The sequence below is a fragment of the Hemicordylus capensis genome, chromosome 2 (genome assembly GCF_027244095.1).
Source record: "Hemicordylus capensis ecotype Gifberg chromosome 2, rHemCap1.1.pri, whole genome shotgun sequence".
Classification (NCBI taxonomy): Eukaryota; Metazoa; Chordata; class Lepidosauria; order Squamata; family Cordylidae; genus Hemicordylus; species Hemicordylus capensis.
This window is the reverse complement of record NC_069658.1, coordinates 210,120,020-210,142,532: the sequence shown is the minus strand read 5'-3', so window position 1 is coordinate 210,142,532 and position 22,513 is coordinate 210,120,020. Positions and strand designations below refer to the sequence as shown.

The 22,513-nt window shown below is 51.5% G+C and overlaps 1 protein-coding gene across 2 annotated transcripts in view; it reads right to left on the bottom strand.

The window, feature by feature from the left end:
• Positions 1–958: 958 nt before the first annotated feature.
• GRIN3B (glutamate ionotropic receptor NMDA type subunit 3B) overlaps positions 959–22,513 on the bottom strand; it is a 33,076-nt gene continuing 11,521 nt past the window's right edge. Inside the window, exons 3-10 of one of the 2 annotated variants that reach the window (XM_053295165.1) lie at positions 21,886–22,177; positions 19,085–19,846; positions 17,605–17,750; positions 16,444–16,559; positions 11,154–11,305; positions 9,542–9,706; positions 8,769–8,836; positions 7,182–7,720 (exon numbers count right to left, since the gene is read on the bottom strand). In XM_053295165.1, coding sequence (XP_053151140.1) covers positions 7,327–7,720; positions 8,769–8,836; positions 9,542–9,706; positions 11,154–11,305; positions 16,444–16,559; positions 17,605–17,750; positions 19,085–19,846; positions 21,886–22,177 — 2,095 coding nt within the window. In that variant the 3' untranslated portion in view covers positions 7,182–7,326. Of the gene's footprint in view, positions 7,721–8,768; positions 8,837–9,541; positions 9,707–11,153; positions 11,306–16,443; positions 16,560–17,604; positions 17,751–19,084; positions 19,847–21,885; positions 22,178–22,513 lie in introns of both variants that reach the window. The other variant, XM_053295164.1, reaches the window with a different exon arrangement.

The following is a 22,513-nucleotide window of genomic DNA, read 5'->3' as shown; positions in this document are numbered from 1 at the left end:
TCTGGAGTACTGTGTGCAATTCTGCTCACCGTATCGTAAGAAGGACATGGTAGAACTGGAAAAGGTGCAGAAGAGGGCAACCAAGTTGATCAGGGGCCTGGAGCACCTTCCTTACAAGGTGGTGGTGGTGGTAGTAATAAATCAATTTCTATACCGCCCTTCCAAAAATGGCTCAGGGCAGTTTACACAGAGAAATAATAAATAACTAAGATGGCTGCCTGTCCCCAAAGGGCTCACAATCTAAAAAGCAACATAAAATAGACACCAGCAACAGTCACTGGAGGGATGCTATACTGGGGGTGGAGTGGGCCAGTAACTCTTCCCCTGCTAAATCAAGAGGATCACCACGTTAAAAGGTGCCTCTTTGGCAAGTTAGCAAAGGCGACAATAACAGGGTTTTTTAGTTTAGAAAAAAGGCAGCTGAGAGGCAACATGATAGAGGGTTATAAAATCATGCAAGGTGTGGAGAGAGAACGTTTTCTCCCTCTCACATCACACTAGAACCAGGGGCCATCCCATGAAACTGATTGCCAAGAAATTTGGGACTGACAAAAGAAGCACTTCCCCACACAACGCATAATTAACCTATGGAATCATTTGCCACAGGATGTGGTGAGTAGCCATCAGCCTAGATGGCTTTAAGAAGGCCTTCGATAAATTCATGCCTGTCAGTGGCTACTAGTCGGAGGGCGATAGGCCACCGCCAGCCTCAGAGGCAAAAGGCCTCCGAATCCCCGTTGCAGGGGAGCCCCAGCAGGAGAGAAGGCATGGTCCCCTCACCTCTGGCCTGTGGGCTTCTCGGAGGCATCTGGTGGGCCACTGTTATGGGAAACAGGAAGCTGGACTAGATGGGCCGCCTTGGGCCTGATCCAGCCGGGCTGTTCTGATGGTCTTACGGTTAAGATTTTATGGAGGGGTGGTGGGGCAAAAGAAAGAAGCAAACCCAATCACACAAGGCTTGAAGAGTAGAGTTATTTTTAATATACAAAATGTGTGTGTTTATGTACTAGAATACAGAATCTGACGTGTCGCTCCTTGTCCTTTTGGGGAGTTTCTTGGGGTTGGGGCGAGGGGTGGCAAAGCAGACAGATACTTCTGAGAAATCCATAATGCTGGACAAGAGGAAGTGAAGTCGTTTGGTGTCTTCTGCAGAAAACTCAAGTTTTCCCTGGGAGCTGCCTGTCCCGTGTTTTGCTCTGGTTAGAACACAAGAGCCTAGCGGCTGCACCCAACCCAAGCACTTTCTAGAGCAGGGGCAGGCAAAAACTACCCTCCAGCTGTTTTTGAACTACTAACCTCACCCACAGGAACAACTAACTTATTGTGGTCGTTCGGCAGCAACTGGAGGGCCAAGTTTGCCCATCCCTGCTCTGGCTTCCAGGAAGTCCACAAACAGGTCATGAAGGCAAGAAGCCACTGGGATTCAGTGGTAGGCTGCCTCTGAACGTGGAGGTTCCACCTAGCAGGAGATCTGCTTTTGGCTCGCCAGGGCAAGTGGGAGGACGGAACCTCAGCCTTCCTCCCAGTGTGTCCCGGGGTGGTCCAGGGCACTTCCTGCTCCCCCCAGTGCCAAGGTGGGAAGGAAGCTTGGGTGGGAAGATATTTGCTACTGCCTGCGCCCATTACAACTTCTCCAGGCTCTGAATCCTCATCCCTGAGGAAGCCCCTGTAGGCCCCATTCAGGATTGTGACGCTGGGAACGGAAGAGGCAATGCCGCCCCATCACCCTTTTCCTGATTAAAATCCACCATTGCAAAGCCTTTATTTGCACCGGGGGTGGGAATATACCTGTACTTTGGGAGGAATCCACCTTGGAAGAGCTCTGATTTCTAAGCCAGCACAGTTTCAAAACATCAGCCGAGAATTTGCACTTTCACTCTAGAACCGGTTACTTCCCCCCCCCCCCAGACGTAGGAAGCTGCCTCACACCAAGTCCGTCTTTGGTCCCTCTTGCTCAGGCTTGAATCCCTCCTGGGTTGCAAAGCGGGGGCCTTTCCCAGCCCTGCCAAGGACTGAACGTGGGACCCAGGTGGTCCAACCCCCTGGCAGGGCTAGGAAAGACCCTTGTCCTGTTTGGGGCTCTACCACAGAGTTATGGCCCTTCAGAGCACTCCCCCAAGACGGGAAACTGGACAGCAGCGGCATGGCTAACTCCCTGGGACTCCTCTGAAGTAGCACCCAGTGGGACTGAACAGGTCAGTGTGCAACCAGGATTGCTGCCCTATAAGAGCAGAATTAAAATATGCCTATCCCTATACTGAGATTAGAACTGGGGCCAGCAGCTAACCTGCCAAAATTCCTCGGTGGTACTGCTCAGGAATGTCACTTTAAGTGGCGCAGCGGGGAAATGCTTGACTAACAAGCAGAAGGTTGCCGGTTTGAATCCCCGCTGGTACTATATTGGGCAGCAGCGGTATAGGAAGATGCTGAAAGACATCATCTCATACTGTGCGGGAGGAGGCAATGGTCCACCCCTCCTGGATTCTACCAAAGACAACCACAGGGCTCTGTGGGTGCCAGGAATCCACACTGACTTGACGGCACCCTTTACCTTACTGCTCAGGAGCTACTCCGAGACCTGCTCCATTGCAATTGGACTCCCACCAGCAAACTTATCAAGCTAGTGAAATTCCAGACTGGAACGAGACAGGGAAACAGTTTTGGTTTCAAAAGCAGGGTTATAACTTTTAATGAGTTAGACTAATTTAGAATCCTTTTTTTAAAAAAATGGCTTTAAAAAAAAAAGCAATATAACACATTCCTCCCATCTAGAAGCATGTTAATTACTTTCAATTAACAAATTAGGGCAAGCACCATCTTAACGAGTGCCACGCTCTCACAGGAGAGAACGCCTCTCCCTACTTCTCTCCTGGGAGTGCAAGAGGCTTCTATCATACATGCTTTTCTCCTTGAATGCCAGCGTTGTCAAGTGTAGATTTAATTAACAGCTGATTAATCTACTAGAATTTATTGAAGAGGGTAGCAGCCCTATAAGCACTTGCTAAAACAGGTGTGCTTAGCTGTATTTTCCAAGGCAAAGCACCTGATTTGTGAAATCTTCTCTACTCTTTATTTCAAATACCGGGGCAACAGCCCAATTCTAGGCATCTTTCTGCAGAAGTAAGCCCTGCTCTTTTCCGGGGATTGCAGAGGACCACAGCTATAAGCAGTCTTTGGAAACAGGTGCGAGAGATGGTGTGTCTAACCAGCATGGTTCCAAAACTACACATTACGGCTTCAGTAAAGCCAACCCTGGTCAACTTCTGAATTCAGTTTCACGTGTGCACAGGAGGCATTTTGGGTCTGCAGCCCAATAAAAAAATAAATAAATCTCAAAATGGGAAGCAGTTGTGCAAAACACAAGCAAGAGGTTCCCTGCTTTGAACTCTTAACATGGGAAGGAGCAATGGAATGAAACAATCGAGCAGCAACAGGGTGCAGATTAAAACAAAGAAGTGAAGAGAAGAAAAGCAACTATGCCTGGGCGTGCTTTTGTCCGTCTCTAACAGAAAGCCACTGGGATCCAAAGATGAAGGCAATTAGTCGGTCCTACCCTGAAGGTCTTTGGACCAGTGAAGAGACACTCCCAGATGTTGACTACAACTCCCACAATCCCCAGCGGCAGTGGCCAAACACCATTGCAACTGAGGATAATGGGAATTGTAGACTAACATCTGGGTACACTGCTTTGGACCTCTACATTCCTTGAACAAACATTTCTGAAACATGATTTTTAAAATCCATATGACACAGGGAGTTTAATGTTTGTTTGTTTTTTTTAAACCAAACCCCATCGGGAGTACCTCAGCTCTGGCTTGTGTCTAGTTCTTGGGGTCTCTGTTGCTAAACAGATAAATAAGATCTATTTTAGACAAAAACAGACCTTTTTTTAAAAGAGCTTTTAAATCTAGGGGTTCTCAACCTGGGTTAGTCCAGATTTTGCTGAACTACAAGCTGTGGATGATGTAGTTCAGCCACATCTAACACAGGAAGCTGCCATATACGGAGTCAGACCATTGGCCTAGCTAGCTCAGGATTGTCTTCACAGACTGGCAGTGGCTTTTCCAAGGTTGCAGGCAGGAGTCTCTCCCAGCCCTATCTTGGAGATGCTGCCCGGGAGGGAACTTGAAACCTTTTGCTCTTCCCAGAGCAGCTCCATCTCCTGAGGGGAATATCTTCCAGTGCTCACACATCAGGTCTCCCATTCATATGCAACCAGGGCAGACCCTGCTTAGTTAAGGGGACAAGTCATGCTTGCTACCACAAGACCAGCTCTCCTCTCTAAACTAGGAAGCTGCCATATACTGAGTCAGACCATTGGTCTATCTAGCTCAGTATTGTCTTCACAGACTGGCAGCGGCTTCTCCAAGGTTGCAGGCAGGAGTCTCTCTCAGCCCTATCTTGGAGATGCTGCCATGGAGGGAACTGGGAACTGGGAACCTTCTTCTGCTCTTCCCAGAGCAGCCCCAGAATACCCCAGGTTGGGAACCCTTGGTTTAGGCAACTGAATTGTCCATTTAGGGTCTTGGGGGACAGAGCACGTGGGTCCCCCAACATTTTGCATCAAGTCCAGCAAGCAAGGGACGACGAACCAGTGTTTTGCGCACACATCAGCCAGGCAACAGACCGAAAAGGGCCTCCTCTTTAAAAAGAGACCTTTAATTTTTATGTACTTATCTTGGTTCTTGCCTGTGTCTATCTTCCACCATTTCTCCCAGATGAAATTATAAGTCTCAGGCAGAGGCTATCCCAAGGATAAATCGGAAAAGGCTCAGACCAGCTCGTGAGAAGAAGAAAAAAACCGTTTTGACTATTTATATACCATTTTTTGTTTTTGTTTTTGCCCAGAGCACATCATGAGGGCAGGACGTGCAGGGCTGTGTCTCATGCTGAGCTTTTCCAATGAGATTTTTCCGGTTCCTGTAGTAAATCACTTTACCTTGTTACTCGGAGGAGGCTGTGTGCTGCCCTCTTTGCTTTGCCATAAATTGGACAGACAGAGGCGGGGGGGACCCCCCCCAGGTAGGTACAAAGTGTGCTTGAAAAGCCTGTGGGCAGAGCCATCAATTGTGACTGGCAAGCGAGAATGCCCCCATCATAAATCAGCGGGGACTATCACTGCATCTTTGTTTGCTGGAGGGAGATTTGGCCCTTGTGAATTGTGCACATGTGCCACGCACAAGTGATGGCTGCACAGCTATGCTTTGCCAATACAGGTGGATTTTGTTTGTGCAGCTGTGTTTTTGTTTTTTAATTAAATAAACTATGAATCCACTCTTTGTGGTGATACACAGCTCTATTGGCCCACTCCATACACACCCACCCACACCCGCACCGGAAGCATTATATTCTGTGGAAAACAGACATGCAACCTGTTTTGTGTGCAAAAGTCACCATCACTGAGCAATGTAGTCAAGCGAACCTTTGCTAAACCTGAGCTGCTCCATCAAAGCTAAGCTTTGCTAAACCTAAGCTGCTTAGAGGGAGGTGGGCGGCTTGTCATAAACTGAGGTAAATGGAGCTGTCGCTTTCTCTTCCTATAATCCTGCTCCATCAAAGCAAAGCACTTGGCAAGACCACCATTTCCCTGCACCCTAGTTTTGAAAAAGCTTTCCAGAACCTGAGCTGCTGGAGCAAAATGAAGCACCATACAAGCCCAACCTGAGCTGCTAGATAAAAGCAGAGCTCCACACAAACCCCTTCCCCTCACTGGCAGGTTAGTTAACCTAACTTTGCTCAAACGGAGCTGCACGTTAAAAGCAGGGTTGCCTGCAAGTCAGCGTTGTTCAGCCTGAGCGCCAAGATCATAATGGCGCTCTGTGTGAGCCCCTCCCCTTTTTAGAAGGCTACTAAGCTAACCTCTGCTAAACCTCAGCTGCCAAGCAAAACTAACCTTTGCTAAACCCAAGCGGCCAGGTCGATCTGGGTTTGCAAGATAATCCTTTGATTTAAGGCAGGGGTTCTCCAACTTGGGTTCTTAGACTACATGTCCCATCACCCCCCGCCACAACAGCCTTTGGCCACTGTGGCTGGGGATGATGGGACTTGTAGTCCAACCACATCTGAGGAGGCAAGTTAGAGAACCCCCTGCCTTAAGGGAAAGTGACATGCCCCTTTTGAACTGCAGCAGGAGAGGGAGGGATAAAAGTCTACCTGCGTATTTGGTCTACCTGCTCTTTCTTCTTTAGTACAATCTGAGCAGAACTACCCGTGCAATCCCTCAGTAGAACCAACCCGCAGTCCTACTCAAGAGTCAGAAGAGCCCAGCCCCCCAAATCAATAAATAATAAACTGGGGGAAGGTGCTGGAATCCAGCCAGGAAGGAAAGAAAGAAAAAATAGGAAGCTGCTGCCTCCTGGGTCAAGCCCTTGGTCCATCTAGTGCAGGGCTGTCTACTCTGACTGGCGGCAGCACTCCAGGGTCCCAGGCAGAGAGAGAGGGCCATTTCCCAGCCCTGTTTTCTAGGCTCCTTTAGCTAGAAGGCCTGAACCTGGGACCATCTGCAGGCAAAGCAGATGTTCCAAAGCTGTGGATCCTCCCTCGAAAATACGATGCTGCCGCATAGAGTCAGGCCATCCAGCCCAGATGGATCAACTCTGACTGGCAGCAGCTTTCCAAGGTCTCAGGAATGGAAAAGCCTTTCTCAGCCCAGTTCCCCAAAGCCTAGCAAACACAAGACCTTGTGCATATGCTCCACCACCAAGCTCTGGCTTCCCCCTGCCCTCCTCTTGAGCAGCTCTTCATTTCAGGGGGTGCTTGTGCAGGAGAAGCACCGGAGGGGAACTGTGTAGGGTTGCCAAGTGGCCACTCAAACCTGCCCCTGTGCTTTCCAACAGCACCTTGCTCTGCCAAAATTATCGGTGGATGAAGATGAAGCGTTAGCACCTGCCGAACAGCAACGTACAAAGCTGCTGCCAACTGAGCCTGGCCTCCGGCCCATCCAACCCGAGACTGCCAACTCTGACGGGCAGCAGCCTTGGAAGACTGCACCCGGAACCTATTGCATGCCAAGAAGGGGCGCCCACAAAAAATTAGCCAGGGAAGGGTGGTCTGGGTGGGGCCAGGGGGAGGAAGACCCGAGTCCATCAGCCTCTCCTAACGCGGCAGCCCTAGGGAGGGCCGACGCGCCTCCGTCGGCCTTGAACCCCCCCGCTGGCCAACGGTGCTGCCGCCCTCCGTGGCCGCGCTCCAGCAGCCTACCTCTGTGGGGGTCTGACCCGAGTCCTTCCAAAAGGCGCCCCGCTCTGGGTTCGAAAACGGAAGCCCCCGCCCCCCCCACCCCCGGGGCGGGGTCTTGTCCGTCCCCACCGGGCCGCCGGGCTGCGATCACCTGTCCTGGTTGCTCTCCTTGATCAGGGCCTTCAGGGCCGGCGGGAGGCGGGGCGCCTTGGGCGGGGGCCCCAGGGCCACCATCAGCTCGCTCTTCCGCACCAGGGCGGCCCGCAGCTGCTCCCGCATGGCTTCGATCTGGCTCTCCAGCGCCTTCAGCTCCGTCTCTTGGGCCTCCTGGCGGCCCTGGGCCGGGTGCTGCCCGTTCATGCAGTGCCAGACGGGGGCTTCCCGCTCGTCCTCCGGCGCCGCCTCCGGCGCGTTCTCGATGTTGAAGTGCACCCGCTTGTCCTCCTTCTTCACGGCCGCCCGGCGGAGATTGTTCCAGCCCGGCTGGTTCGGAGGCGGCTCCGGCAGTGGAGGTTCCTCTGGGCTCTTCTGGATGTTGCACCTTTGGGCCGCGGGAGTGGGGTTGGGAGACGGGACAGAGACACCCATCAGCGACGGCACCTCCAGGCCGTCCCCTAACAGTCAACCGTCCTCCCGCCAGCTGCAGCATTATTTATTTTTATTTATTATTTATTTTTACATTTTATATGCCGCTCTCCCTCCCAGGAGCCCAGAGCGGTGGACTACATACTTCAGTTTCTCTTTCACAACAACCCTGTGAAGTAGGCTAGGCCGAGAGAGAAGGGACTGGCCCAGAGTCACCCAGCAAGTAAGTCTCATGGCTGAATGGGGATTTGAACTCGGGTCTCCCCGGTCCTAGTCCAGCACTCTAACTACTACACCACGCTGGCTCTCATTATTAATAAATTATCATCATCATCATCATCATCACATATTTCTATACTTCCCCCTATGCAAATCTCTGGGAGGCGTACAGTCTAACACACAACCATTAAACAGAGTGGTGTAGTGGTTAGAGTGCTGGACTAGGACCGGGAAGACCCGAGTTCAAATCCCCATTCAGCCATGAAACTAGCTGGGTGACTCTGGGCCAGTCACTTCTCTCTCAGCCTCACCTACTTCGCAGGGTTGTTGTGGAAGAGAAACTCAAGTATGTAGTACACCGCTCTGGGCTCCTGGGAGGAAGAGCGGGTTAGAAATGTAATAATAATAATAATAAAAAATTAACAACAATTTAAAATATAATTTTTTTAAAAAAACCAACCCTCTAAAATTTTAGAACTATAAATTAAAAGCCTGGCAAAACAGGTATGTTTTCAGACCCTTCTTTAAAACATCCGGGAAAGAGAAATTTAAGTATGTAGTACACCACTCTGGGTTCCTTGGAGGAAGAGCGGGATATAAAATGTAAAAATAAATAAAAATAAATAAAAAATAATAAAGTCAGTCAATAAAGAGAAGACAAGCCTAACCTACATCACAGGGTTGTTGTGAGGGACAAAGGAATGTGGCCCATGTATGTCACCCTGTGTTCTCTGGAGAAAGCGCAGGATATAAATGTGAGTAATAAGCAAATGCACAAATATTACCTTTTCTCCAGATTTAGCTGCTTTCTCCTCTGTTCCTCCAAACCCATGTTCAGAGCCCGATGGATTTTCTGGTAAATAGATTGAGAGAGAGAGAGGGAGGGAGGACTCTGGGGTCACAGATTAGAAAGACAGGGCTTGTAGTCTGGACAAGGGGGCCTCTAAACATGTACAGTGTGTGTAGCTCTTGAAACCAGTAAAGTAATATTGGACAAGAGTGCCTCTGAGGAGAGCTGGTGTTATGGTAGCAAGCATGACTTGTCCCCTTAGCTAAGCAGGGTCTGCCCTGGTTGCATCTGAATGGGAGACTTGATGTGTGAGCACTGTAAAATATTCCCCTCTTAGGGGATGGAGCCACGCTGGGAAGAGCATCAAGGCGCCTCCAAGTTCCCTCCCGGGCAGCATCTCCAAGATAGGGCGGAGAGAGATTCCTACCTGCAACCTTGGAGAAGCCGCTGCCAGTCTGTGCAGACAATACTGAGCTAGATGCACCAATGGTCTGACTCAGTATATGGCAGCTTCCTATGTGTGCATGCTTGGGACTCTTGTTTTTCAGTTGCCTATTGACAGCAGGCACTAGGTCCACCAGAAATCTGATTTAAACCATCTCCTCCAGGAGGGACAACCCACGGAAAGTCTCTGGCCCAGGGACCCCATGAAAATCGGGAGGTGGTTCCCAGACAGCTCCAGGATGGAGGGCAGCGGGGGAGAGGACGAGGGAAGCGGCTGCGTTCTCAGAGGCCCTGACCTGGTCTGCCAGGCCGGGGTGGTCTCACCTGGCTGGTATGAAGCCAATAGTTGAACTTCTTCTTGCGCCGGATGCGAGGCAGAATGAGGCGGTAGAAGATGTGCTCTCCCAGGGAGGTGAGCAGGGACCCACAGAGCCCGATGCAGAGCAGCACGAAAAGCCCGGAGAAGTGGTAGATCCCCATCTGCAGAGTCTGGGGCGGGGGGGGGGAGGAGGAGGAGATGAGCATGGCCTCTGGGGCAGGGGGGGGGGGCGTTGCTTCGCTCTTCAGGAAGATGCCTCTCCCCCTCTCTGGACCCTGAACGCTTTCTGCGGCCTCACCTCGGATGCCCCAAACGTCCCCGCCCCGCGAGCATCACCACTCCCATCCGGCCACTCAGACACTCCCTCGGTTTCTCCCCTGCTGCCCCTTGCACCCGGAGCCCTCTCCCAGAGAGCCCGTGCAGCGTCACCGCTTCCCCCACCAATGTCTCCCCTGCCACCCCCCTGTGCCCCCCCCGCTGGTAACGCCCTCCCTCCCCACATCCTGCCTCGAGGCCCACATTGTCAGAGAAGGCGTGGGGGGGGGGTGAGCCCCCTAACGGAGAGGAAGCTCACGCCCCTCCCTGGTTACCAAATCTCCCTCCCTTTGCCCAGTTCAAACTGGATGCTCCTTGAGACAGAGAATCTCTCCCTCTTCACTCTTACAATGATGCCTTCAAGTGCCGTGTGTGTGTGTGTGTGTGTGTCAACAGCATTATCTTAACACTGACAGCAGGAATAATCGTCCTTGCGTCTTGCCAACAATTCTGGCAAAGCTTGTCTCCAGCCACTCTCCGCTCTTGGCAGGCTTCTGAAACGGAGCTTTTAAAGAGGCATTTACCCAGCGCTCAGCTTTGCTTTCTGCTGTCAAGCCCTTATTACCAGCAAAATCAACAACCGCTGAAAGGAAGGGCAGGTGTTTTGTTTCTTTTCAGGGAACTATCTTGCCAAGAACGCTACCTTCCTGGCCGCTACTCTCCCAGTGCCTGGCTGCCACGGGAAAATCCACCCTCCCCAAATTTGAGGGTTCTTAAGGGGTTTGTGTGGAAAGGGGCAGAGAGGTGTCCCATTGGAGAAGCCATTCACACACTTCCTCAGGTTTATGTTTCTGGCTGCCCCCAGAAGCCCTTCCTCCCCCAACCAGAGGATGATTAAAGTACATTAAACCAGTAAACATTGTCCCCCAAAAGCCAACGTGATCAGACACGGGATGGCACTGAGGTTATTTTTTTGTGCTGTGTTTTACAGACGCATGTGCCACATCAGCAGAACACAGCACCAAAATGATCGGGAAGGAAGGAACCCAAGCAAACACTGCATCAGTTTGTTGTTCTGTTTGCAGTATTTCCTCCATGTGCAGGATAACAAGGGGGCGGGGAAGGGGGAATTGCCAATAAGCTGACAGCTGCAGAAGACAGTGCCCGCTCCAGATCTCAAATCAATTTTAGAAATTCACTCAGTGACTGTGGAACGGAGGAGGAAGGTGATGCAACACAGAGCCAACTTCTGGAAAGAACTGGGAGAGAAGTTTGCTTGTCCCTCCTTGCCACTTGGATGCGCCCCCTTTTAAGCAAGAGCCTCTCCCCTCCTCCCCTCCAAACTCTCGAGAGCCTCCGTACCTCGGTGACGGCGAAGACGCGCTTTCCGCAGGGTATCATCTTGTACCATTTGTCGTGCAGCAGGTCCATGAAACCAGCTGACTTGTAGCGGCTGATGAACTCGGAGATGTTGGAGGTCAGGTGCGAGTTCTGGGGGAGGCCGATTCCGTAGCCTGGCATGCAGTGTGAAAATTTGGGTGGTGGGGAGGGGAGGGGAGAGGAAGGGGTAAAAAGGGGCAGGAGGAAGTGTGTAAGCAGAGGCGAATGGACTAACAGTTTAGAACATGCACAGTGTCCTTTGCGTAGGACACAAGGAGTGCCATGCTGGATCGGGCCCAAAAGGTACAGAATCTAGCCCAGCACCCCGTTTCCAGCAGTGGACAAATCCCTTTGTCATTCCTATAGCAAAGCCTCAGCCTGCTGCAATGCAAAAGGTGGCCACAAGAGGGCAGTAATTTGCTACACCAAGAAAATACATGGCCTTTTAGAATTCCTATACTATAGCAAAGCCTCAGCCTGCTGCAATGTAAAACATGGCCACAGGAGGGCAGTATTTCGCTACAGCAAGAAAATGCATCGCCCTTTGTAATTCCTATAGCAAAACCTCAGCCTGCTGCAATGCAAAATGTGGACACAGGAGGGCAGTATTTTGCTACAGCAAGCATATGCATTGCCCTTTGTAATTCCTATAGCTAAGCCTCAGCCTACTGCAAAGCCAGAAGTGGCCATGAGAGGGCACTCTTTTGCCATGTCAGGAAAGCATGTTGCCCTTTGTCATTCCTATAGCAAAGTCTCAGCCTGCTGCAATGCAAAGAATGGCCACGGGAGGGCAATATTTTGCCATTTGTCAGCAAAGACACTGCTACTGGAATTATAAAGGACAACATATTTTCCTGCCACGGCAAAGGAGTGCCCTCATGTGGCCACTTTTTGCATTGCAGCAAGATTAGGCATCGCCAACTGGTACTCAGAAGGAGACTGCCTCTGAAACTGGAGGCTCCATTTGATCATAGAAACATTAAGGAGAATCCAACTAAATCAGGCCATCCTGTTTTCAGCAGCAGCCATCATGAGATGCACCCACAAGGAGGGTGCATAGGCAACAGCCTGCATGTTTCCAGCAGCAGTCAGTCAGAGACACTGTTTTCTTTCCAGCATCAGGCAGTCAGATATACTGTTACTGGACATGGAGGTTCATGGGCCTCTGAAACTCATGCAGCCACACTCCCCTTACTTCTGAAATCCTGCTTTAACAGAACCTTGTGAGACAGATAGGAAAGCCCCCACCCCCACCCCGACTTTTCTCCTCCAAAATCCTCCCCTGCTGTTCGCATCCAAGGTTCTCCCTGGGAGGAGGTGGATTCTATGATTTGTCTCAGCCTCCGAGCGGCATTTCCCTTGCCGGCACAGGGCTTCCTCCTTTCTAGCATCCCAACCGGCAGAGGAGAGCAACTGGGAACACAGGGGATTAATTGGTATTCCGGTCAGCTCCGCTGTTTGCCGCTGAGCTAATGAGAAGCCAAGAGATCAAAAGGCACCCCAGATGATGCTTGGTGAGGCCAGATGGGGAGGGATCTAACGAAGTAATTAGGAATGTCAAGAGGAGGCGGTGAAATGGGCCTGCCGGGGAGGGGGGTCTTCCTTTGGCCTCCCCCTCGCTTCCCCAAAACATCCCGCCCTAGGGAAAAGCCCTGATTTGCATTCAAGGGAGAGGCATTGTAGTGCCAGGACGAAGCTTGCCCATGTACGTTGGCTGGCTGCCATGGGCAACTGCCTCCCCCGCTGATCGGAAGATGGCGAAAGCACGTGCAGGGAACTGGTGGGTTAGGGAAAAGGAAGCCCCACACATTTCTGTCCCGTCCCTTTTTCAGGGTTGTCCTTCCTGGCCGCCATTTGGAAAACACCCCATTGCAAGGGACCTGACCCATATAATCCCAGGTCACAGAGAGGGAAAGATGCTCTCTGCACATGCTCAGAGGTGCAGGCTTGTGTTTACATGGATCAGCCTCAATGACACAAACAGGTTTTGGGGGAAAGTGTAGAAGGAAAAGCTTGAGGGGCGAGAAAGGCAGATAGCTGTTGTCTTATCTAATATATTACAGTTAATAGTCTATATCCATAGATTTGTTCTATGGATCATAGAACAAATCAAACCAGAATTTGACCAGGCTCAAACTGCCATACTTGGGACACATTCTGCGAAGACCCAGCTCCCTGGAGAAGTCCATCATGCTGGGGAAAGTGGAAGGAAAGAGAAGAAGAGGACGACCAGCAGCAAGGTGGATGGACTCGATTAGGACAGCCATGAATGCACCACTGAGAGACCTGAAAGGCCAAGTGGAAGACTGATCATCCTGGAGAGCATCTATCTAGGTGGTCGTAAGAGTCGACACCGACTTGACGGCACTTAATCAATCAATCAATCAATTGTCACCAAATGTTGTGCCTGTCGTCAGGGCCCAAATCCAGCCCAACCATTCCTCTGATGTTTACAGCTGTCCCAGCCTTCCCGAAGGCATTTCTGTTCGTGGCCTTCACAATATCCCATGGCAAGAAGTTTTCTGCTCTCTGGCTTGGGGACAGGGCTGCTAGTCTCATGAAGAATATTTATAAACTGCTTTTCAATGCCAAAATTAATTTTTAAAAATCCAAAGCTTTTGCATAACAAACAGGAATTCGAAGATGGTCCCCTGCTCCAAAGGAGCTCACAATTTAAGAAGAGAGACACCAGCATCAGTTCCTGGAGGGGTGCTATGCTGAGCTGGAGAGGGCTAGTTGCCCTCCCTCTGCCAAAGAGAAAAAGGGCCCCCACTGGAGAAGGTGCCTCCTGGCCCACTTAGGAGGGGTGATTCCCAAACAGAAGGTAGTCCCCTGCCCCAAAGGGCTTACAGTCTAAAAAGAAACACAAGGGAGACACCAGCAAGAGCCACTTGGGAGGGACGCTGGGCTGGGCTGAAGAGGGACAGTTTCTCTCTCCCTGCTATGCAGAAGAAACCAACCACTTGAAAGGTGCCTCTTGGCCCAGCGAGCAAAGTTCCAAGAAGGTGTCAGAAAGAAGTGGTGAAGGTGGGCTCATGAACGAAGAGAGAGAGAGAGAGAGAGAATGTGAAGGAGAAATAAACTCGGTGCGGTGGTTTGTGTTTTTAAGACTTGAGGAGAGCTGGGCTTGTGGTAGCAAGCATGAATGGTCCCCTTTGCTAAGCAGGGTCTGCCCTGGTTTGCATCTAAATGGGAGTCTAGAAGTGTGAGCATTGTTAGATGTTCCCCTTTAGGGGATGGGGCCACTCTGGGAAGGGCACACGCTTGCTTGCATGCAGAAGGTCCCAGGTTCCCTCTCTGGCATCTCCAAGATGTGATGAACCACCTTGGGATTGTTTTAATGAAAGGCAGTATACAAATTTAACAATGAAAGAAAGAAAGAAAGAAAGAAAGAAAGAAAGAAAGAAAGAAAGAAAGAAAGAAAAGTCTGAGAGTAACTCCTGCCTGCACCCTTGGAGAAGCCGCTGCCAGTCTGGGTAGACAATACTGAGCTAGATGGACCAAGGGTCTGACTCAGTATATGGCAGCTTCCAATCTTTGTAATTCAAGACTGTACCATTTAAGTGGATTGAAAGCATAGGGAAGTTTGGCATATAAAAGGGGGAAAAGAAGCAGCAGTGCATGTGATTTCGCTTAGGCTGATTCAATAAAGTATTTGAACATTTCTTTTGCCTGCTTCTGGATAGAACACTAGGTTACTGAATAGCTCAGGTTTAAGGTTTTGCAAGGAGAAAGAGAGAGAGGAGAGGAGAGGAGAGCAGAGCAGAGCATGGGAAGCTGCCATATACTGAGTCAGACCACTGGTCTGTCTAGCTCAGTATTGTCTTCACAGACTGGCAGCGGCTTTTCCAAGGTTGCAGGCAGGAGTCTCTCTCAGCCCTGACTTGGAGATGCTGCCAGGGAGAGAAAGAGAGAGAGAAAGAGAAGTGTGTACATGCACGTGCTGAGGGGACGGTCTGAGCACAGCCTCCACCGGTTTGGTTTGAAAGTGGGTGGATAGACAGACCCTTAAAGGTTATCAGCTTCCACAGCAGAGCGGCAGACATTCTTCCAGCTTTAATAATTAACAGCAACACTTAAAGATTAATTGAGATGACCCATTTTTCAAAAGAAAGATCATAGTGATTGTAATGCCACACTCCTCTCATAAGAACATCGGAACAGCCCTGCTGGATCAGGCCCAAGGAAGCCCATCTAGTCTAGCATCCTGTTTCACACAGTGGCCCACCAGATGCTGCTGGAAGCCCCAGGCAGGAGTTGAAAGGGGCATGCCCTCCCTCCTGCTGTTGCTCCCCTGCAACTGGGACTCAGAGGCATTTTGTCCCTGAGGCTGGAGGTGGCCCACAGCCACCAGACTAGTAGCCATTGATAGACCTCCATGAATTTGTCTAAGATGACCCCTGGTTCTAATGTTGTGAGAGAAGGAGAAAAATTCTCTCTGTCCACCCTCTCTACTCCATGCATCATTTTATCTATCATGTCTCCCCGCAGTCATCTTTTTTCTAAACTAAATAGCCCCGGGTGTTGTAGCCTTGCCTCATAAGAAAGGTGCTCCAGGCCCCTGATCATCTGGGTTGCCCTCTTCTGTACCTTCTCCAGTTCAACAATGTCCTTTTTTAGATGTGGTGACCAGAATTGTACACAGTACTCCAAGTGTGGTCACACCATAGTTTTGTATAAGGGCATGATAATATTAGCATTTTTACTTTCAATCCCCTTCCTAATGATCCCACCCCAGCAAGGAATTGGCCTTTTTCACATCTGCCATGCACGGAGTCGACACTCTCAACAAGCTGTCCACCACGACCACGAGATCTCTCTCCTGGGTCAGTCACCGACAGCTCAGATCCCATCAGAGGAGAGCTGGTCTGGTGGCAGCAAGCCTGACTTGTCCCCTTAGCTAAGCAGGGTCTGCCCTGGTTGCATTTGAATGGGAGACTTGATGTGTGAGCACTGGAAGATATTCCCCTTCTTAGGGGATGGAGCCGCTCTGGGAAGAGCATCTAGGTTCCAAGTTCCCTCCCTGGCAGCATCTCCAAGGTAGGGCTGAGAGAGATTCCTGTCTGCAGCCTTGGAGAAGCTGCTGCCAGTCTGTGAAGACAATCCTGAGCTAGATGGACCCATGGTCTGACTCAGTATATGGCAGCTTCCTATGTTCCTAGTGTCTATAATGGGGTCGTCTCCCTTTGCCTCTGAGTCCAGCCTCTTTCACTGGGCTCCTTATTCACTGCTCTGGCTTGCAGCCTCTGCCCTGAAATGCCTTCTTTTGTACCTTCAATTGCAAAGGGCTTCCCTACAGTCAGCAGCTTGCAGTCCGAATCGATGGAGACCTCATAATCCAGCAGAGACTTGTCCATGATGAAAGCGTTCAGCTTTGGTGGGTTGGTCCTAGGGAAAGGAAAGAACCAGGAAGCTGCTGTTTTGTAATGTTTGTGACGGATGCCAGCAAGCCAAATAAGAGAGATATGACCAGCCAATGGAAGTACTTTTTCACACAATGCCTCATCAACCTGTGGAATTCTCTGCCACAAGATGTGGTGACAGCCAACAGCCTGGATGGCTTTAAGAGGGGTTTGGATCACTTCATGGTGGAGAGGTCTATCAACGGCTACATGTCTTGATGGCTACAGGCCACCTCCAGCCTCCAGGCACGATGCCTCTGAGTCCCAGTTGCAGGGGAGCAACAGCAGGAGAGAGGGCATGCCCCTTTCTACTCCTGCCTGTGGTTTCCAGCGGCATCTGGTGGGCCACTGTGCGAAACAGGATGCTGGACTAGATGGGTCTCCTTGGGCCCGATCCAGCAGGGCTGTTCTGATGTTCTTGTGGCTCAACCTAAGCTGTCAAATAGCTCTAATCTAAGGTTTTGCAAGGTGGTGGTGTCTTATACTTCCCCTTTGCTGCAAACTGATTGAGATAAACTCATCCAAAGCAAAGGTTTTGCACCAGGGAACAGGAGATACTAACTCTGGTGCGAGACAATGGAGATAGTTGCGATTCAGATGCAGTCCACCCAAAAAGCCTCTCTGAGCTGGTTCTGCATTAAAATTCAGTTCGACTTCCTGATTATACCGAACATAGTGAGGATCCTTCCAGACCAGCCCTAGAGTAAAAATAAAGTTGTGCTGTCGAGTCGGTGTTGACCCCTGGTGCCCACAGAGCCCTGTGGTTGTCTTTGGTAGAATACAGGAGGGGTTGACCATTGCCTCCTCCCGCACAGTATGAGATGGTGCCTTTCAGCATCTGCCTATATCACTGCTGCCCGATATAGGTGTTCCCCATAGTCTGAGAAACATACCAGCGGGGATTCGAACCGGCAACCTCTTGCTCCCTAGGCAAGTTCCTTCCCCGCTGTGCCATTAGGTGGCTACCAGTCCAAAAACGTTACCTGCATTTCTGCCCAAGAGTGACCGTCACTGAGCGGGACCCAACTTACTTGAGCATGGTGACCCCGGCGGGGGTGGTGGGGACGCTGTGCCTTCGCATGTACTCGTGCATGTCTGGGAAACTCTTCTTGATGTATTCCTCAGCGCTGCTCTCCCAGACCGTGCCGAAGCGAAAGCCCTGCGACGGGTGATGCAGCTGCCCAGGGCAGAAAGGGACCAGAGAAAAGACACTTTTTTTAAAAAGGAGAAGGAATAGCAATAGCAATAGCAATAGCACTTACATTTATATACCGCTTTATAGCCAGAGCTCTCTAAGCGGTTTACAATGATTTAGCATATTGCCCCCCAACATTCTGGGTACTCATTTTACCGACCTCGGAAGGATGGAAGGCTGAGTCAACCTTGAGCCCCTGGTCAGGATCGAACTTGCAACCTTCTGGTTACAGGGCGGCAGTTTTACCACTGCGCCACCAGGGCCACCAGGAAGCCCGCGGAATACTCTTGCTTGTTTATCATCACAACCGCATGGACTGCGGAGGAGCAGGGGCCATGGAAGGGAGGGAACAAGAAGGGAAGGAGGAAGCGCTGGGAGCTGCCGGCCTCCCTTTGCCTGTTCGCTGAGCTCCTGTGAGGTCACAACAAGTTTGCAAACAAGTGTCAGCAACAGAATGTGGATCAAGCACAGCGCAGGGTCTGCAAGCAAAAGGGAAAGACCGGGACTTGAAGGAACGGGGCTGGAATGCTTTATTGTGTTGACTTATTTTAAGCATGGGAAGGCCACTTTTCTGTCCCTGCTAGGACATTTTTTTAAAAATTTAAAATATTTCTGTACCGCCAAAAGCTTGCGTCTCTGGGCGGTTGACAATTAAAATCATTTAAAACATTAAATCAATTAACAATTAAAATCATTTAAAAGACTAAAAACATTTAAAACCCAGTATTAAAATTATTTAAAACTAGAAATCCAATTAAAAGCCTGGGTGAATAAATGTGCCTTCAGCGCCTTTTTTAAAAGCTGCCAGAGATGGGGAGGCTCTTATCTCAACAAGGAGCACATTCCAAGGTCCAGGGGCTGCAACGGAGAAGGCCCATCCTCAAGTAGCCACCAAATCAGTGGGTGGCAACTGCAGACGAACCTCTCTAGATGATCTTAGCAGGCGGTGGGGCTCATGGCGAAGACCGCCGTCTTTTAAATACATTACGTTCAGGAAGGCTTAACAAAAGTGTCGCTGCTAAAGGGGAAAGCATCAGGGAACGGCTGTGGATAAGCAAAGGAGGGTTTGTGAGGGAAGTGGAAGACAGATGGGGATCGGAGGAGCATTGCATTGGAGAGGCCGAGGAGGTGGAGGGCGGCTGGGATGTTCCGCGGGCAAAGATCTGGAAAGATGAAGGGAAGGTGCAGATGGGGGCTCTAAGGCAGGGTGGAGGGAAACAGGGTGGTGGCGGGAGGCAGCATGGCTGAGAAATAGCCTTGCGGGAGTGATGCGTAGAGGACAAAAAGGGACGGAGGGAATCCTGCGTGGTCCCAACCTTGGGGTCGTGGATGCCCGAGAGCTCCTCAAAGGTCTTCTCGCCCACCATGACGGCGGCCAGGTTGGCCGTGTAGCTGGAGAGGACCAAGAGGCAGAAGATGGCCCAGAGGTTCATCAGGAAGCGGCCGGTCCAGCACTTGGGGGTCTTGCTGGAGACGGTGCGCCCGAAGAGGATGGCGTAGCAGAGGTTGAGTGCCGAGGAGTAGGAGAAGATCTTCATCCGGTTGCGGCCGTGCGGGGTCATCCCGTAGGGGCTCTTCCACTCGTAGAGGGTGAGGAAGAGGGCGGTCAGGTGGAGGGCCACAAAGATGCCCACCCACATGGTCCAGTGCAGCGGCCACATGAAGGCCCCGATGGGGGAGGCCGTGTCCCGGATCCTCACCAGGATGCCCAGGCTAGTGGAGAAGAAGGGGCTGGTGAAGTCGATCACCCGGCTGCGGGCGGAGTTGATGCTGAAGGAGGTGACGGCCATGTGGGCGGTGCCACTCAAGAGGTCCCCCACCAGCCCCGTCCAGCGCCCGTTCTTCCACGCCCCGTACTTCCCGTCCCCCACGATGTAGAGGTCGAAATCAAAGGGCAGGTCCTCGGCCAGCTTCTCCAGGAGGTCGATGCAGTAGCCGTAGCAGCACTTCCGGGAGTCGATGGGCACCGAGCCGTTCTCCGAGTTGAGCTCCTCAAAGAGGGCGTCCAGCACGGCCGAGTCGTTGGTGCGGGGGTCCAGGCACAGCTGCCCGGCCGGGCAGTTCCCTTCCTCGTCCACCTGCACAGACCACAGGTTAGTACACTTTTGATCTTGGAGAAAAGAAGCTGGAGAGGTGGTCAGGGGCATAACTACTATTAGGCAAGGGGAGGCAGCTGCCTGGGGCCCCCCACGCCTCGAGGGCCCCCCCAGAGGCGAGTCACATGTGAAGTGTGTGTGTATCAGCGAGGGGCCCATTTTAAAATTTTGTCTCTGGGCCCACTCCAGCCTTGTTACGCCCCTGGAGCTGGTCTTAGGAACATGGGGAGCTGCCATATACTGAGTCAGACCATTGGTCTATCTAGCTCAGGACTGTCTTCACAGATTGGCAGCGGCTTCTCCAAGGTGGCAGGCAGGCGTCTCTCTCAGCCCTGTCTTGGAGACGCTGCCAGGGAGGGAACTTGGAACCAAGATACTCTTCCCAGAGCAGCCACACCGCCTCAGGGGAATATCTTCCAGTGATCACACTTCTAGTCTCTCCCATTCATATGCAACCAGGGTGGACCCTGCTTAACAAAGGGGACAAGTCATGCTTGCTACCACAAGACTAGCACTCCTCTCCACTTCTTGTGGTAGAAAGCATGAATTCTCCCTTTTGTTAAGCAGGGTCCACCCTGGTTTGCATTTCAGTGGGAGACTACATGTGAGCACTGTCAGATATTTCCCTCAGGGGATGGGGCCACTCTGGGAGGAGCACCTGCCTGCTTGCATGCTGAAGGTTCCAAGTTCCCTCCCTGGCAGCATCTCCAAGACAGGGCTGAGAGAGACTCCTGCCTGCAACCTGGGAGAAGCCGCTGCCAGTCTGTGTGTAGACAATCCTGAGCTAGATGGACCAAGGGTCTGACTCAGTATATGGCATCTGCCTATATTCTTATGTGAGACCAAAGAATCTCAGGAAAGCTTTACTAGGTCTAGCCAAATGGCCACATAGCTATAAGAACATCAGAACAGCCCTTCTGGATCAGGCCCAAGAAGGCCCATCTAGTCCAGCATCCTGTTTCACACAGTGGCCCACCAGATGCCGCTGGGAGCCTACAGGCAGGAGTTGAGGGCATGCCCTCTCTCCTGCTGTTGCTCCCCTGCAACTGGTGTTGAGAGGCATCCTGCCTCTGAGGCTGGAGGTGGCCTATAGCCCTCAGGCTAGTAGCCATCGATAGCCCTGTCCTCCATGATTTTGTCCAAGTCCCAATTACAGCCCTCCAAGATGGCGGCCATCACCACATCCCATGGCAGAGAACATTCCACAGATTAACGATGTGCTGTGTTTCCAACATTGGCCAGCCCTTAGAAAACCCGCAAATATGGCACGACGAAACCTTTCTTAGGACAGGGCTTTTCTTAGGACAGCTAAGGATGGAAGCCTCTCCGGTCAGGGGCAGCATACCTTGGAATGCCGACTGCTGGGGGCAAAGAGCAGGGGATGGCTATTTTGAGTAAACAAAAAACAAAAAACTTGCCGCCATGAAAAACAAAAACAAATAAGGAAAGAAATCCTTGCACCCACCTCGTCTTTACCGCTATGTAAGCTGAACCAACTGATTAACCAGCTCAGCGAAAGCTTCCTTAGCTTAGACTAAGGAAGAGGAGAGGAGATGAGAGCTGGTCTTGTGGCAGCAAGCATGACTTGTCCCCATAGCTAAGCAGGGTGTGCCCAGGTTGCAGATGAATGGGAGACTTGATGTGTGAGCACTGGAAGAGATTCCCCTCAGGGGATGGAGCCGCTCTGGGAAGAGCAGAAGGTTTCAAGTTCCCTCCCTGGCAGCATCTCCAAGATAGGGCTGAGAGAGACTCCTCCCTGCAACCTTGGAGAAGCTGCTGCCAGTCTGTGAAGACAATACTGAGCTAGACAGACCCATGGTCTGACTCAGTATATGGCAGTTTCCTATGTTCCTAGACAAAGAGACTTCCATTTTGGGCGGTATACACATATTTATTTATTTATTAAATGTATACCCCGCCCAAACTTACATCTCTGGGCGGCACATATAAATACGTTCAATCAGTCAATCAATCCTGGCCGTCCGTGGCTTCCCCCAAGCTTTGAAGAAGACCCCACGCACCTCCCGAGTGAAGACGAATGGATGTTCCACCAAGGTCACCACCCGCAGTTTCATCCGGGAGAAACCGCCGCCGCCTTCCGCCTGGCTCTTCCGCTGCAGGTGCTGGGGCCACGTCCCTTCCTCGGCTTCCATCTCGCCCCCCTGCCAGCTCCCCACAGTCACCCACGTCGGCTGGCCCACCGAGTCCCTCAGCAGGCTCCAGACTTTGTAGCGGTGATCTGTGTGGACGCGGGACGTGTTGAGGACGTAGACGTCGCCCGTCTGTCCCCGGAAGGACGTGTTGGCCAAGAACCTGGAGGCGGGGAGAGGAAAAGCAAGACTCTGGAATCCGGGGCATGCGGTGCTTAGAACGGGTCCTCTTAGGGGAAGAGGGCCCCGGAAGGAAGGAAGGAAGGTCTTTTAAGGTCATGTTGGGGAGGGGGATATCGCTCAGCAGTGGAGCCCCGGCAGAACATGCAGAAGGTCGCCAGGTTCAACCCCTGGCAGCATCTCCAGGTAGGGCTGGGAAAGACCCCGACTCTGAAACCTTGGAGAGATGCTGCCAGTCAGAGTTGACAGCACTGAGCTGGGCGGACCAAGGGTCAGACTCAGTAGATGGCAGCTTCCTCTGTTCCTATATAAGGCTCCA